Source organism: Myotis brandtii, unplaced genomic scaffold (genome assembly GCF_000412655.1).
Source record: "Myotis brandtii unplaced genomic scaffold, ASM41265v1 scaffold182, whole genome shotgun sequence".
Classification (NCBI taxonomy): Eukaryota; Metazoa; Chordata; class Mammalia; order Chiroptera; family Vespertilionidae; genus Myotis; species Myotis brandtii.
This window is the reverse complement of record NW_005356751.1, coordinates 1,456,152-1,473,646: the sequence shown is the minus strand read 5'-3', so window position 1 is coordinate 1,473,646 and position 17,495 is coordinate 1,456,152. Positions and strand designations below refer to the sequence as shown.

Below are 17,495 nucleotides of genomic sequence, written 5' to 3'. Positions count from 1 at the left end.
TATATAATAAAAGAGAAACATGTAAATTGACCATCCCTTCGCTACACTCACCAGCCAATCAGGAGTGAATATGCAAATTAACCCAACAAAGATGGCGGGTTAATTTGCATACACAGGCGCCGGGCAGAGAGCAGAGTGGGAGAGCCGGAGGCTTGGGGGGCCATGGCAGAGTGGGAGGCCGTGGGATGGAGACAGGGCAGGAATGGAAAACCTAGAGCACGGGGAGCACCAGGAATGCTGGGAATCATAGTTCGGGTGGCAGACGGATCTCCTAGACACTAGAGCAAAGTGAGCCTGCAGCAAGTTACTGTTGCGGTGGGGGATGGAGGGAAAGCAAAGGTGAGAGACATAAGTAAAATCAGAGTGTCTAGGAAAAATTAAAGGGAAGATATCCTAAAACTTCCAGGAAATCTCCAGCAATGAAGCAAAGGGGAAAAAAGCCTCTATTATTCTGTGAGCAACAAACCAAACTGGGTTAGGGGGTCTCAGACAATTTGCTCATATGATTGCAAAGACAGACAGAAACTCCTGGAATGGAGAGGGCTCCCCTGAGGGTTCCCAGATTGGAGAGGGTGCAGGTCGGGCTGAGGGGCCCACCCCCAGTGCACGAATCTTCGTGCACCGGACTCCTAGTAGTATATAAAGATGTTGTGTATGACAGTTTATACTTGGAATAAAAAGCAATCTATTAGAGTAAACTATTTTACTCATTCTAAGGAATGTCATGTTTCCGACCTATAAAACCTGGGTGATATATATTGCCTTTGTTCTGAATATCTCATTCCTATCATATTGTCTATTACAGTACCCTCTTAGTTGGATGACCATTGAATTTATGGCCAAGGCTGGGATACTTTTGAGAGTAAAGAAAAGAGATGCTCAAAATAAGTATTTTTTGAAATATTTATTGACTAAGAAATTAGCTCTATTATATACAGTTATGTGCTGCTTAACAACGGGGATAAGTTCTGAGAAATGCATCATTGGGCAATTTCATCATTGTGTGAACATCATAGAGTACACTTACACAAACCTAGATGATACAGCCTACTCCACACCTAGGCTATATGACTTAGCCTTGCTCCTAGGCTACAAGCCTATACAACATGCCACTGTACAAAACAACATATGGTTAAATCAAACACAAGAGAAAATTATGGTATCAAGAGATGCAGTAAACAAGATGGGTGAGGCATTTTACAGCAATGGTTTTGTGTTTTTTTAAGAAGAAAGAATACACTTTAAAATAATATAGTAAATACATAAACCAGGAACAAAGTCATTTATTATCCTTATCAAGTATTATGCACTATATGTAATTATATGTGTTATGCTTTTATACCATTGCCAGAACAGTAGGTGTAGGTTTGTTTACACCAGCATCACCAGAAAGACGTAAGTAATGTGTTGGGTTATATATTACAAGGGCTACATTAGGTGATAGGAATTTTTTAGCCCCATGATAATCTTATGAGACCATCCTTGGATATTCAGTCCATTGTTGACGGCACATGACTGTACTGTAAACTTCAGTATATTATATTAAACTATATTGAAAATGTATTTTTATATTGATTTTCCAAACATTAAAAAATAGCATAAAGCAAATAATTACTTTTGGTACATATTCTTAAACTTTTATCAATTTCTTACTTTTGTCTCAAATGTCTGTTTATGAAGGGAATATTTTTTTCAGTGTGGTCTAATTTTTTATCTTCTAAAACTGCATGCCACCTTCTTTAAAATTGCATTTTATGGTTACTATATTTGGTAGTGCTGATACTTTCCATTGACTCTTCTCTGCAGACGGTATTATTTTTAATTGAGAAAATACACTCTCAGGATACTTGTTAAGCTTGCTATCTTAAAGTTGGAAATACACAGTAGAGGTTTACCAAACTTAGTAATGATAACAATAATTTTTTTTAATGGAAAAATTTAGGATAACTGCTAAATCTATGTGGTGTTAGTAGAACAGGTGTAAGCCAGATCTGTCTTGGGCAATTATACAAAATGCCTGCAATTTAACATCTGCATAAGCACAATTATGTTAATTTGCTTTTTATAGGACCCAGGTGGTTGCTAGTCACTTCATTAACTGACAGACCCCTGTGGTGAACCTTCATTTCTTCTTGGGAGATGAAAACACCTAAAAGGATCCATAAAATGTTACTGAATTGAGGAGGAAAATATATTAGTTAAAATATGGTATTAAGTTGGGAAAACAAGGGGGGGAACGGTAGCAAAGGAAATATATCCAAACTTTGAAATACTGGGCATTTTGCAGCCAAGAAAAATTTTAACATCATTAAGTCTAAAGATTATTTTTTATCCACACAGAATATTTGTGTTGTTGTTAATCCTCATCTGAGGATATTTTTTCTATTGATTTTTAGAGAGAGTGGAAGGGAGGGGGAGAGACACAGAGAGAGAGCATCAATATGAGAGAGACAATTGGTTGCCTCCCGCACATGCCCTAACCAGGGCCAGGGATCGAGCCTGCAACTGAGGTAGGATCGAGCCTGCAACTGAATCGAACCTGGGACCCTTCAGTTCCCAGGCCAATGTTCTATCCTCTGAGCCAAACTGGCTAGGGCACACATAGGAACATTTTATGAGACAAATGATCCACATATATGGCTAAAATTCATAAAAATACTTAATTTTTGCTTCACTTTTTTACTTTATCCTTTCCTATATAACAGTCCTGTGGGTAACTGGAAATATGCTGCTTATTGAGTCACCTCATAGCTTTTGGGGAGAGGTCCACACAGTAAGGAAATGGTGAAGGTCCTTTCTGTAATCAGATTCTCCTGACCAACCTTGTCAGTTAGTGGGTGACATAGCATGGTTTTGAGTATTTTACTGAAAGTTTTATAGTGCTGTATTTTTTCCTTTAAAAGCGCCTTTAAATTTTTTTTAACGCACTTTTCAAAAAAAATTTTTTCCCAATGGCAAGAGGCCGCCATTCCTTCTATGGGGAATGCAATGGTATCACCCACCCCATGTTAATGTTGAGTCAGAAAATAATGTTCTTCTAAGTAATTTACAATAAAACAACTGTACCGTAAACATACTGTGCTTAAGCAAAGTAACAATCATTTGAAAACCATTGATGGAAAAATTTGTATTTTAGCACAAATTATATAATCCTTTTCCCCCTAAAACTTAGTTATCAGAAAATCTAAATTCTGTCAAGTAGACATTTTTATGGATTTGAATTTTATTTTCTCCTTCCCTTCTTTTTCTCTCAGTTTCTTTTTGTTGTTGTTAACAAAAGACAAAAGGTAAAGGCATTGAATGATCCATAGAAAAGGGTGGTGTGTGATAAATGATCAAAGAATATATGACATGGAAATTACATTTCATTTAACCTAATAATAGATCTAAGTAGGTGGAGATGATGTTTTAAATGTTTTTGTCTCTTCTCTCCATAGTTTAAAAAAAAATAGAAATCACTTCTGACTACATTGAATAGCAAAAACGAAGTGACACTGCAGACCATGGCACTACCATTCCGGAAGGACTTAGAAAAGTACAAGGACCTGGATGAAGATGAGCTCCTTGGGAATCTATCAGAAATAGAACTGAAACAACTGGAAACCGTGCTGGATGATCTTGACCCTGAGGTAGGTGCTAGCTAATGAAGAAAAATGAAATAATTTTTCAAACCCTTTGAAACTAAGTAGCTGCCTTTGAGCAGTTAACTTTTTCAGGACTTTTCACTGGCACCTCTTTTTTTCCCCCCCCATGTATATGTATAATTTATTTTTTTTATTGAATTTATTGGGGTGACATTGGTTAATAAAATTATAGGTTTAAGGGGTACAATTCTATAATACAACATCTGTATATTGTATTGTGTGTTCATCACCCCAAACCAAGTCTTCACTGACACCTCTTTATTTAAATTAACTTTTTGTCTCTTCTCCAGTTTTCCCCTTCTACCTCCATATCTTTACTGACATGACTGTTCTATTTTATATATATTTTATTGATTTCAGAGATGAAGGGTGAGGGGAGAGAGAGAAGGAGAGGGAGAGAGAGAGAAAAACATCAGTGATGATGACAGAGAATCATTGATCGGCTGCCTCCTGCACACCCCACACTGAGGATTGAGCCTGCAACCAGGGCATGTGCCCTGACTGGGAATCAAACAGTGACCTCCTGATTCAGAAGTCGACAAACCATGCCAGCCGGGCAATATACTTGTTTTGTTTTTTAATTGATTTAGGAGAGAAGGAGAGAGAAACATCAACTGTTGTTTAACTTATTTATGCATTCATTGATTCTTATGTGTGTGCTGGCCCAGCATTAAACCCAGCAACCTTGGTGTTAGGATGATGCTCTAACCAGCAGAGCAACCTGGCTAGGGCTTGATATACGTGTGGTGTTTGTGTTTTTTTTAATGAGAAGGTCTTTATAATGAAATAAAAGTTACTGTGAAGGACTATGATGCATATAGTCATTTAACATTCTTTTGTAACGGAATTATTTTCTGTATTTACATATATGCTAAGGTGTTATTAAGCATTAAAAACCTTTTTATTATTGTCCCAGGACATTTTAAAAGTAAAGGGGTTTTCCTGCTAGTAGAATACTTGCTAAAGAAAATATGTTTGTATATTTTAATAGTAATGTAAGTGAATACTACCTAATTTAAGAAAAAACTTTGGAACACTTTTACATTGCAACCCTAAAGTCCTGTAATAAAGTGTTTAATGCCTACATCATATTCTAATCTAGAATTGTTTCTTCTCTGAGTAATCTATGCAAGCATATGAAAATCGGCATTCTTGGTGGTCATAATGGTTGATTCATTCTCTTTGGCAGAATGCCCTTCTGCCTGCAGGGTTCCGACAGAAGAACCAGACCTCAAAGTCTGCCACAGGGCCTTTTGATAGAGAACACCTCTTGTCATATCTGGAGAAGGAAGCTTTGGAGCATAAGGACCGGGAAGACTATGTGCCCTACACTGGAGAAAAAAAAGGTAAACACAGAATTTTGAAATCATTCACTAATAGCACTTGATTTTTCTTTTTCTAGAGAGGTCTGAAGAAAACAGTATTTTTAGAGGTACATCATTGATAGCCTTAAAGATATAGTGCTGACTTAAAAAGTTGTTAGAAAATTTGGGCATTTAATTTACATTTTTTATCAACTTGGCCAATACGTTCCTTCTTAATGGTTTGTTAGTGAGGTTTTATTACATAGTGATATTTATATAGCACTCTTTAGCTCTCCTGTAATAAATATAGAAAGTGTACTGAGGTAAAACTTTTAAATCAGTAGTGTATTATAGAATGGAAATGATGTCAAAGTGCTGCTCTCTTCTAACTCTTGTCTTTACAGTGGAATGCCATAAAATAATTCAGGCCATATTTTCAAAAGACGCTTTTTAAAGGAAATTCGATAGCCTTCCTTAGTAGTTCATAGTTATAATTGTCAATATTTTGTAATCATTGTTTTCAGGAAATTTTTCTAGTCCAAGTCCTTCCTATTGCAGATTTCAGCTTTAGGTAGTCTCAGTGGAGCCTGAGTACAGCTATGTTTTTAAAGTAACACTTTATATGATAACATGGGTTAAGTTTTTCTGCTTTCAGTACAGGCTGGCCTAAGCATCCAGATTCTACTTGCACTCTTATATAAGATACTGCACATGAACCCTGGGGAATGGCGGGGAGCAGCCCTAGAGCTAAGGATCAGCTCCTTCAGGCACTGTTTTTACATCTGAATCCTTAGTGGTCTGGGCAGGAAGAATAGTTAGAGCATAGTGCTTTCTCCTAGTGAGGCATTAGCTGTTCATTTGCAAACAAATGAATTTGGCTACAGCTCTCTTACATATAAGGGAAGCCAAAAACTTTGTTTTAGTATTCTAGTCTCTGTAATAGAAGAAGACTAGTAAATGACTTTTGAGTAGATATTCCATAAGGTCTGTATCAGACCTTTTTAAAATTATCTATCACCCTAGCTGGTTTGGCTCAGTGGATAGAGCATCGGCCTGAGGGTTTGAAGGGTCCTGGGTTTGATTCCGGTCAAGGGCATGTGTCTCAGTTGCAGGTTCGATTCCTGGCCTGGTCTGGGCACATGCGGGAGGCAACCAGTATGTGTCTCTTTGTCCCTTTGTGTCTCTCTCACATCAATGTTTCTCTCTCTCTCTCTATCTCTCTCTCTCATCTCTCTCCCCCCTTCCACTCTCTCTAAAAATCAATGGGTGAGGATTAATAAAAAATAAAATTATCTATCATCCCCAACTCCTGTGTTTTTTCTGTAGACTGCACCTCGCCCCCACCATTTCTAGTTGAGAATCACTACCATAGCTACTTGAATTAGTCATGTTCTCCAGAGAACAAAACAGGGTGTGTGTGTGTGTAGAGAGAGAGTTATTTTAAGAAATTCGCTCATGTGATGTGGAGGTTTAGTAAGTCTAAAATCTGTAGGATAGGCCAGTAGACTGGAGACTCAGGCAAAAGTAGTAATTTGAGTCCAAAGACTGTCTGCTGGCAGAATTCCTTTCTTGCTCAGAGGAGATGAGTCTTTGTTAAGACCTTTAGCAATTGGATGAGGCCCACCATTATGTTTTTACTCAAAGTTCACTGATTTAAATGTTAGGCTCACCATCATAAAAACAAACAATATTTGACCATATATCTGGGCACTGTGCCCAGCTTTATTAGCACATAAAACTAACCATCTTTTAGAGGTGTTAATGTCAAGTTCCTCAGGTGTTTGGGCCAGAAAAAGATTTAAAAATCATGCATAGTTTAAAGTGTGGAGAAACTACGCAAAGACATCAGTTCTATTTGTCATAGAAAACTCAGCTGACTCTATTATCATCTGCACAGCCATCCCTATAACACTATTTATAGCTTCAAGTCTGTTTATATAGAACATAATTTAATGAGAATAAATATTGGTTGGTTACCTTTTACTATTATGTGTGCTTCAGATAGACTTGGGGAGTAAAACTAGGAAGAAGAATAGGAGCAGAAACACAGGGAGAGATGTGAGAAAACGAGATGGCAAGAAAAGAATATGGAATTGGAGGACAAGAAGAGAAAATAAGAGATATGAAGGAGCTGAATTGGTCCTAAACTGACCCAGGAAGTTTCCCAGTATGATCTTGTTTCATAATCACCAGTTACCTAGGAAAAGATCTTGGAGGATTAGAGGAGGTAGGAAAGAAGGTAGAGAATTATGGAAAACTAGAGGGCCCGGTGCACAAATTCATGCACGGGTAGGGTCCCTCGGGGTGGCCTGCTGAGATCAGGCCCCAGCTCGTGTCCCCAGCCTCGCAGCCCTGCCTGGCACCCTGCGTTGGCCTGGCCCTGCCCCCTCAACTGCTCTACCATCCCACCTGCGGGGTAATCGATTGGGGCTGGACCCCCTGACTGGCTCCCTCAGTGCCTGGGAGCTGGCAGTGCCCCCCCTCCCCCACTGCTGCCACTGGTTGCTGTCTGTGAGGCGATCAGGGGGGCAATCAGGCCCCCACACGCACCCACCTTGGCCTGGCGCCTCCTGCTCACCTGCTCCACCAAGCCCACTGCAGTCCCACTCTCATCAGGGACGGCAGCACCTCCACTGCTGCCAGTGCCGCGCCCCCAATGCCCACCATGTTCCGCGCCATCTCCTGGTGGTCAGCGCACATCATAGCGAGCAGTCGAATGACCGCCCAAGGGGACAATTTGCATATTAGGCTTTTATTATATAAGATAAGAAAATAACGGAGTTGAGAAATTATAGAGGTGAGGAATATGGGTGACAATAAGGGGGGGAAATGCTGTATCCTTAACTATAGGGTGATAGTTTTTGTTTCCTTTTATATATTTAAATTTTTTTTCTTATTTCTCATGTTAGGTTTTAGATGGGTATGAAGTAAATGAAAGTAGTTGAATTAAAAAGCAAGTAGTTTTGCATTTACAATCAGTGGTTTTCTTTTTTATAATACATTCAGTATTTTCACTGCCACTTTTAGCTATGTATGTCTGTTTAATATTATTTATGGGCAGCTATGATGCAGTGATTAAGACCATGGCATTGAAAAATAATGAACTTTTTATTGAAGTATGACATGTTTACAGAATATGCGCAAATCAGAAGGATAAAGATCCATGAATTATACAGTGAACACACCCATGAAATCACAAGGCATTACCAGCACCTCTAAAAGGTTTCTTTACGCTTTATCCCAGTTTCTTTCTTCTTTTCAAAGGTAACCATTACAGCTTCTAACATGATAGATTAGTTATGCCTAGTTTGAACTTTATATAAATGAAATCATACATTCTGAGGACCTGTCTTGCCTACTTTATAAAGTTTTTGTGAGAACCAAATTTGTTAAAGGGTACAGTGAAATCACTATAAAATCCTGTGCAGTGTAATCATTGTAAAGGATCATATGGTAATGTTATAACCAAACAAGAGATTTACCTTCTTGGAGGAGTTATCCAGAACTAGAGAGATGAGTTTTTGAGTTTCAGCAATTCATCAGATCGAAGCAAATGCTACCACCCTAGACTCGGTGGGGTCAAGCCTTAAAGGCCATGTTACAGTGCCATAGACCTGAAGAAGGCAAATTCATCAACAATTGGGAACTTTGGCTGTAGAACTCTCCTTTGAAATATAGCTAAAAGCCAGATCTAATCTTCTCACACTCATCCTAGGCTCTCATCCTTAAGTTAGTTAGCTTTGGTTATCATTAGTCCCTAATATGCCTTCCTTTCTTTGGGTCTCATTCCCAAAGTCTTGATCACATTCAGAAGATCCTCAGAATAATTCGCCTATATGTTATTAGCATACTTCCCAATCAAGCTAAATGTGAATTTTCTCCTCAACTCTGAAAATCCAAAAGATTGTTTTTTTAAGCATACCTCTCCCATGACCCTTTACTCTGAACAGGTTAAGTCCCAAGTTTTTTACTAAATAGCTTATTTCATAGGAGATAGGCCAGGGGTCCTCAAACTACGGCCCGTGGGCCACATGCAATTACAAATATTGTATTTGTTCCCGTTTTGTTTTTTTACTTCAAAATAAGATATTCTAACTCGTCTACTAGTAAGTACACCAAAAGAGCAAATGCTTTTGTTTCTTTTTTTTTACATGAAGGTGATTACTTTTTTTAATATATATTTTTATTGATTTCAGAGATGGAAGGGAATGTGCATTAGGAATTGTTCATGGTTTTGTTTTTTTTAACTATAGTCCGGCCCTCCAACAGTGTGAGGGACAGTGAACTGGCCCCCTGTTTCAAAAGTTTGAGGACCCCTGAGATAGACTTTCAGCTTGAGGATGCCTTCCCAGACTATAGAGGTTCTTTGTAAAACTGTTGGCAAACCTATCTCTTGTAAGAAACAAAAGCATCGCCCTAGCCGGTTTGGCTCAGTTGATAGAGCGTGAGAATGGAGACTGAAGGTCCCCAGGTTCAAATCTGGTCTAGGGCACATGCCTGTATTGTGGGTCTGATCCCCAGTTGGGGGAGTGGGGGCGTACAGGAGGCAGCCAATCAATGAATCTCTCTCATCATTGATGCTTCTCTCTCTCTCCCCCTCTCCCTTCCATCTCTGAAATCAATAAAAATATATATTAAAAAAAGTAATCACCTTCATGTAAAAAAAAAGAAACAAAAGCATTTGCTCTTTTGGTGTACTTACTAGTAGACGAGTTAGAATTTGGAAGGGTAGCGGTCGTACGCCAATTATCATGTTTCTCTTTTATTACTGTAGATGACTACTCTATGATGGCAGTATTAACTTTCTGTGCCAGGAAATGTTATAGTGATGTCACTCAATTCCTTGAACTTCTTCCAAGTTACATGCCAAAATCACATAGTGATCCTTTACATTACTTTAGAGGTCAATCAGATGATACTCAATTGTTTTAAAGCAAAAAATTGGGAACCACTAAAAGGAATAGTTACCCAATTATTCAAGTCAGCTACTTTCTCATATTCTGAGACCAATTAAATGACAATTAATTATATTTATTACTCTTTCGCTTTAAGGCTCACCCTCTTTCTAGAGCTAAAATTACATAGAAATGAACTGAAAATTAGATATTTCAGAATTTTTCCTTTTGACCACGAACAAAAACTATATACTCACACCAAATTTTATCTTTCTAGGTCGTCTTGAAATGTTTTAAAAAGACCTGATACACTAACAAGCACACTTTCAGAGTTGTTATATATAGATAAATTAGTAATTTCATTTGTGATTTGTGAAATGATTGTTCATTCATACTTGTATATTTTACAGAATTAAAAGTGTATGTCAACATCTAAGAAGGAGGAATGGATGCTAATTAAGTGAAGTTCAGGGATTGTCTTCAATGCATTTGGGGGATATTTTGTCCTACACTGATAAATGTTCTGCTTTTAACAGTGTTGTTTTATTAGAAAAAAAAGTATTAGGTAACTAGTAAGGCACAGCTGACAAAAGACGTATTAAGGATTGTTTTTAAGTGCATTATTTACAGTAGATTCCACAATATACATCTGTTCATCTAAATCTAACAAGCTCATGGTAGGAATGGTACTATGGTATCAAGTAATCTTTTCTATGAGTCTGCTATATTCAAAGAAACCAAAGGGTTGAGAAAATTAAAGCAGTACCAGAATTCCAATATACGTTACTTTTACTTGAAGATATAATATTAAAATGTTGGGAAGTTTTTCACCTCTTTCTCCTTGAAATTTTGCAAAATATGTAACTGAAGCATTGAGCAAGACAAGGGTGAAGGAGGGTATGCATCCAGCTCTTCTCTCATTCCTGAGAATGGTGAACATGCACAGAGTGCTGACTCGATAGCTAATTATTGTTCCTGTCATATTTTTACATATCGTGAGTGTTCTGTCTCCAAGACATAATAAGGCATAAGAGCCTTGCGATGATTTTGACACTTGGAGAAATAATTTGCCCCAGTCTTTACTATTTCTTACTGATTCTTGTTTTGCTTTACTTTGCCAGGCATCTTCCTACCCATTTCTAAAATCACACTTGACCCTTACTTAGACTAAGACTTTTTTCTTGGGTGTCCCTAAGTTTATGGACAGACCGTGCTGCACCTTGTACAGTACACTTAGGTGCACCAGCGAATTCCTTTCGAGCTTCTGACTCACCAGATTGGGCTACTCCCTTCCTTGCAGAGCACAAATGCTCTCTCCCTGTTGGCCTGTGGGGTAGAGCCATGTATGCTTTTTGTTTTTTTCCCTTCCCCTCCCTGAGAAAGGAATGCCCTTGGGTTTCCTTCTCACGGAGCTCATTTTCCCCACCCTGTTTACTAAAGGTGAATTTAACCAAATTGTCTTCACCTAAAGAGTTCTCATATACTTTTCAATTTATTTACTTAGAGTTACCTTAGCTTTTCAGAAAGCTTACTGTCATCACCCATCTTTCCTCACCTTGCGGAGTATATGATTTCTGTGGAGGAAAGGCAGACCTGATCCCTCAGTAAACCAGAAAGGTGGTGGTTATAACCTTTCTAAATCAACAAGATTATGTAACTGCCAATGAGCAATTATTTTCCACTAAATTCAAGAGAAAGACTGGCTCTTACTTTGTACTCACATCTTAAGAGTTCTAAATGTCCCTTATATACCTCTAAAAAGTGGCCTTATGCCCTGCCAGTGTGGTTTAATGGTTGAGCTTTGACCCATGAAGCAAGAGGTTGCTGGTTCAATTTCCGGTTGGGGTACATGTCCAGGTTGCAGGCTTGATCCCTGGTAGGGGGCATGCAAGATGCAGCCAATCGATGATGTTTCTCTCTTAATCGATATTTCTATCTCCACCTTCCTTCCTCTCTCTCTAAAATAAAGAAAAACTTTTTTCTTTTTTTTTTTTTAATTATCTTCCCAGGTGCTGAAGCTGATATTTGAAATGGGCTGCTTAAATTAGTCATGCAGATGCTGGCATTTCCTTTTCAGACAATTCATTATATCTTTTGAATGATTCACTAATTACTCTTGGGATAAGGAGTTAGCCAGATGGATTATTCATTGCTCATGTTAAGACCTCATTTTATGGGAATCTTTCCCTGGGTAACCTTACTCACTCTGGATATTCCTTTCCCTCCAACATGTCTGTATATAATTTACATGCCATAGAATGTGGCCTTTAATTGTTCCAGAATCATATTCTGTAAGGCTTTATTATTAGGGGTTTTTAAAATTATTAATTAAGGATTGTTATGTCCTCTTGATGAATTGCTCATTTTGTTATTATGATACTAGAGGCCCAGTGCACGAAATTTGTGCACTGGGGTGGGTGGGTGGGGTCCCTCAGCATGGCCTGTGCCCTCTTTCAGTCCAGGAGCCCTCGGGGTATGTCCAACTGACAGCACTGCCACGGAGGTGGGAGAAGCTCCCACTACCGCCACTGCGCTCACCAGCCATGAGCCCTGCTCAGGGCTTCTGGCTGAGCCGCGCTCCCCCTGTAGGAGCACACTGACTACCAGGGGGCAGCTCCTGCGTTGAGCATATGCCCCCTAGTGGTCAGTGCACTTCATAGCCACTGGTCGTTCCACTGTTGGGTCAATTTGCATATTAGCCTTTTATTATATAGGATGACCTTCTCTATTCCTGGTAATATTCTTTCCTCTGAAATCTACATTATCTGGTATTAATGTTGCTAACCAACCTTGCTTTCTTCTGATTAGTGTTAGCATGTTATATCTTCTCTATTTGTCACATCAGTTCTTTGTTCCTGTTCCTCTTTTTTTTTTCTTATTTAATATCTTCCATGTCTCTCCTTAACTTTTTAAACATATGAAATATAATTATAACTTTTAATACCCTTACTGGCTAATTTTATCATCTGTCATTGCTGATTCAGTTTTTTGTTTTGTTTTTCTTTTAAATACATGACAAGTTTTATTTCTTCCCAGGGCAGCTGGATACAGCTGCAGAAACATGTCATTTTCTTTTCCCATCATGGAAACAAATGTGAAGTAGAGAACTTTTCTGATTAGTTCAAGAAACAACAGACTTAAGTTACAAAAATATTTCCCTGTTTTTAGAGGGAGGAGAGGGATATGCAATGTTTTGATTTTTACATCATTCCAAAATGTTGTGTTAAACAAAATTGATAAATAAGTATTTCTTGATTAGAATAAAGGTTATAAATGAAATAACTAATCAAAACCAACACCTTTGGTTTTAATGTCAAAAGTAGAGAAGAGTTTTCTCGTGCTCTGAGGGTGGGTCATCAAGATGATGCCCAGGGAAAGGCCCTAGGTTCAGTGTAGTACTCGCTCTGGCGGGGCTCCTTTTTTTTTCTTTTTATTGATTTCAGAGAGGAAGGAAGAGGGGGAGAGGGAGAGATACATCAATGTTGGGAGAGAATCATTGACCAGCTGCCTCCTGCAGGCCCCCTCCTGGGGATCAAGCCTGCAGCCCAGGCATGTGCCCTTGACCGGAATCGAACCTGGGACCCTTCATTCTGCAGGCTGATGCTCTATCCACTGAGCCGAACTGGCTAGGGCTCTGGCGGAGCACTTGCAGGATGCTCACAAAGACCAGTGAGAGGAAGGCACTTCTTCAAGATGGTTTGGATTGGCAGGACTAAGTCAGTTTTGATAGATTGATTTGTTTTCTTGTGGATTGAATTTTCCTGCTTCTTTGTATGTTGATATATTTTATCAGATACCAAACATCATGGATTTTAACTTGTTGGATGCTGGATATTTGGGTTTTTCTATAAATGTTCTTGAGCTTCATTGTGGGAACAGTTTGGTCCTTTAGGGTCTTGCTTTTAAAATTCAGTAGGTGGGGGATTGGAGCAGTGTTCATTGTAGGGCTAATTATTTCTCTGCTGCTGAGGCAAGACCCTTCTGAGGTCTCTACCCAGTGCCCTGTGAATTATGAGGTTTTCCGGATGACTGGTGGGAACAGGTTCTATTCCCAGCCCTGCATGAGCCCGGGCACTATTATCTCTAATATTTTCAGATGTTTTTTCCTTGGCCCAAGGTAGTTTCATAACATACATGTGCTGATCAGTACTCTGCTGAATACTAAGAGGTGGCCCTCTGCAGACCTGGCTCACTCTCTGTGTAACTCTCCCCTCTCTGGTACTCTGTCCTACAGATGCTAGCTACCTGATCTTCTTTCTGGACCCTCAGTTCAGAGAGTTCACCAAACTCTGCCTGGGTTCCTGGTCCCTGTGCTGCAGCCTGGACGCTCTCCAGGCAGTAAGCTGGACTATTATAGGGCTCACTTTATTTCTTATCTCTCAGGGATCGCTGTCCTTTGATCAGTGTGTCCTGGTCACGTTCATATATTTTGTTCATTTTCAGGTTGTTTTAGTCATGTGGGTAAATCCTGTTCCTAATGCTCCAACTTGGCCAGGAGTAGAAGCCTCCAGAATCATGTACTATAGATAGCCAGTTTCCCAACTAGAATATAAGCTCCCCAAAGGAAAGGACCTTTTATCTTATTTTCTTTACTGTGTTTTTTTAGCTCATCATCTAGTATGTAGAAACACTCTAAACATTTGTTAAATATTTGTTGATGCGTATATTACAATATTGAGCAGGTTTCATGTATGTCGTTGGGTCAAAAAATGCATTTCCAGAATCTACCCCCTGATCCTTTAGTTGGGTTGACTTGAGGTTTGTGTGCTTCCTGTCTAAAGGTATACCCCAAAGTCCCCTGTGGAGATTACAGTGGCCTAGTTGCCTTAAATCTTTTCTGGAACAAGGTAACTTTAAACATACAAACTGTAAAATTAGAGCCTTTCACCTCTGTAAGAATGAAATAACTAAGAACAATCTCTGTTTTGGGTTATATTACTTTTTTATATGCTCAGCAAGGATGGGAGAATATCAGAACTAATGAAAAAAGGTCCTGGCAATAAAATTAACACGGTTTATAATCCCTGTCACTGATGTTTGGGACAATGATTAGGATCTTGGCAAGATATTTCCCTTTTTTTTTTTTCCCCTCTTGGTACAAACATGGTTTTGGATAAATGCCATGCATTGAAATTACTATAATATGAATTCTTATCTTGGTTTCTTCAGTTTCCTTAGCTGCCATTTTATAATTGCAGAAACATTACTGAACTATTTTAACATTTTTAGCAAGCAAGAGTCATAGCCCTGTTTTTGTTTGTTTTGTTTCAGTGGGGGAGGGGGAGCGGGATATGCCATTTCATACTTGTCTGAGAGATTTTTTTCTGATCTACTCATTGTTTATTTTCATACTTTGCTGCTATGTAAAGAACCGGAACTTCCGTTTAAAAAATCCAAGACTTGCAATCTTAAATAAGGAAATTAAAGTCATTTAGATAGAATGCTATCTGCTGAAGAATAAAAGTGAATAACTATTTTCTCAGACATTATATTATTTTCAAATAAATACAAATATAATAATTATAAGTCAGGGCTTTTGAACATATTTTAAGGAGAGGAAAAGTAAAATTAGGTCAATACAGTATAACTCACCCTATTTTCAGAGTTATTATACAGATAAGTGCTTATTAACTTGAGTAGGTAAGAATCAGAACCATGTAGAAAGCTTTTTTAAGAATATCCATGCCTAGCCAACCCTCACTCCCTGAGTTTAAAAACCACTGATATAGCCCTGGCCTGTGCTGCTAAGTGTTTAGAGCATTGGCTTGCACACCAAGGGTCTCAAGTTCAATCTCCTGCCCCCAGTTGGGGTTCATGCAGGAAGTAACCGATCGTTGTGTCTCTCTCACATGGATGTTTCTCTCTTTCTCTCTCTCCCTCCCTCCATCACTCCCTCTCTTCCTTCCACTCTATCTAAAATCAATGGAAAAAAAATCCTTAGATGAGGATTAAAAAAATAAATAAAAAAGAATTAATGTGTCTGTTTACTATGTACTAGTTCCTTTATATATGTTAAATCATTTTATCAGAATGAGGTTGAGATTTCTGTAAAGAATAATCCATAATTTGAAAAAACATATCAGAAGCAAAATGGAATACCAGTAAGTGTTAATAGATGATTTTGAATAAAAACAGTATCAAATTTGCACATTTTCCTGCCCTATGCAAAAGCACAGGCACATCCTATGTAATACCTTTGCATCTCATAAAAGCCTAACATTTCACTCATCCTGTAAGACATTGAGGGCACCAGTCAAATTAACCATTAGAAAGAAGATCTATTTATTAGCATTTCATAGTAATTAAGATTTTTAACTTAAATCTAATTGATATAAGACTAATTTAAATTAACACACATGTTTAGAAAAGCATTTTCTTATATGGAATTGATCCAGCAGTTTGCTAGTTATGTATTTCACAGGAAACAGCTGATTTTGATTTAAAAAACATAAACACACTGCATTGCTGAATGTGTCTCAAAAATTATCTTTTTTTTCTTTTGCATTTTAAGAGGCAAACATAAATTTACTTAGGAAGACCAAAAAACCCATGTTTAATACATTGCCCCTTGGTGTGTGTCATGTTTTGTTTTGCTTTGTTTTATTTTAATTAAAATGCAATCCACATCATAGAATATATGCATTTAACGTGTACAGTGGTGTTTAATACATCTAGTGGTGTTTAGTACATTATTAGAGTTGTGCAACTATCACCACAGTCTTAAATTTAGAACATTTTTATCATCTCCAAAAGAAGCCCTGTATTCATTGGCAGTTAATCTCTATTTCTCACTTTAACCTCTAGCTCTAGGAAATCAGTAATCTACTTTTTACCTCTTTAAATTTGCCTACTCTGGACATTTTATATAAATGGAGTCATACAATATGTATTTTTAACTGGCTTCTTTCACTTAGTATGTTTTGGAGTTTCACCCATGTTATAGCATGTATCAATGCTTCATACCTTTTTATTGATGAATCATATTTCACTGTATGGATCTATTTTTTCATCAGTGATGGTCATTTAGATTGTTTGCACTTTTTAGCTATTATAAATAATGCTGCTATGAACATTTGTGTACAAGTTGTTGTGTGGGTGCATGTTTTTACTTCTTTTGGGGATATATCTATAAGTGGAATTGCTGGATCACATTGTAATTATGTTTAACAACTTGAAAAACTGCCCATCTGTTTTCCTTAGTGGCTGCACCATTTATATTCCCATCAGCAGTATATCAAGGTTCCAGTTATTCCACATCCACACCAACACTTGCTTTTCTTTTTTATTATAGCTGTGCAGTGATAGTGCATTGTGATTTTGATTTTCATTTCCCTAAGGACTAATGATACTGAGCATTTTTAATGTGCTGTTAGATAGTGTCTCTTCAGTTCCTTTGCCTATTTTAAAATTGGTTTGTCTTTTTATTATTTTTACATCAATCAATATTTGTTTTATTAATAAAATGTTGAATATATTCTAGGTATCTTATGAGTTTTATGATTTGAAAATTTTTCTCTCATTCTGTGGATTGTTTCTTCACTTTTTAAAAAAATTTAGATTCTTTATTGTTTAAAGTATTACATATGTCTCGTTTTTCCCCCATTGACTTCTCCCCGGCCGCTCCCACCCCCCAGCACATGCCCTCACCCCCC

General features: G+C 37.9%; 1 protein-coding gene across 1 annotated transcript in view; it reads left to right on the top strand.

The window, feature by feature from the left end:
• TMOD3 (tropomodulin 3 (ubiquitous)) overlaps positions 1-17,495 on the top strand; it is a 79,429-nt gene that overhangs the window by 36,464 nt on the left and 25,470 nt on the right. Inside the window, exons 2-3 of the mRNA XM_005863925.2 lie at positions 3,438-3,629; positions 4,834-4,990. Coding sequence (XP_005863987.1) covers positions 3,504-3,629; positions 4,834-4,990 — 283 coding nt within the window. The 5' untranslated portion in view covers positions 3,438-3,503. The remainder of the gene's footprint in view (positions 1-3,437; positions 3,630-4,833; positions 4,991-17,495) is intronic.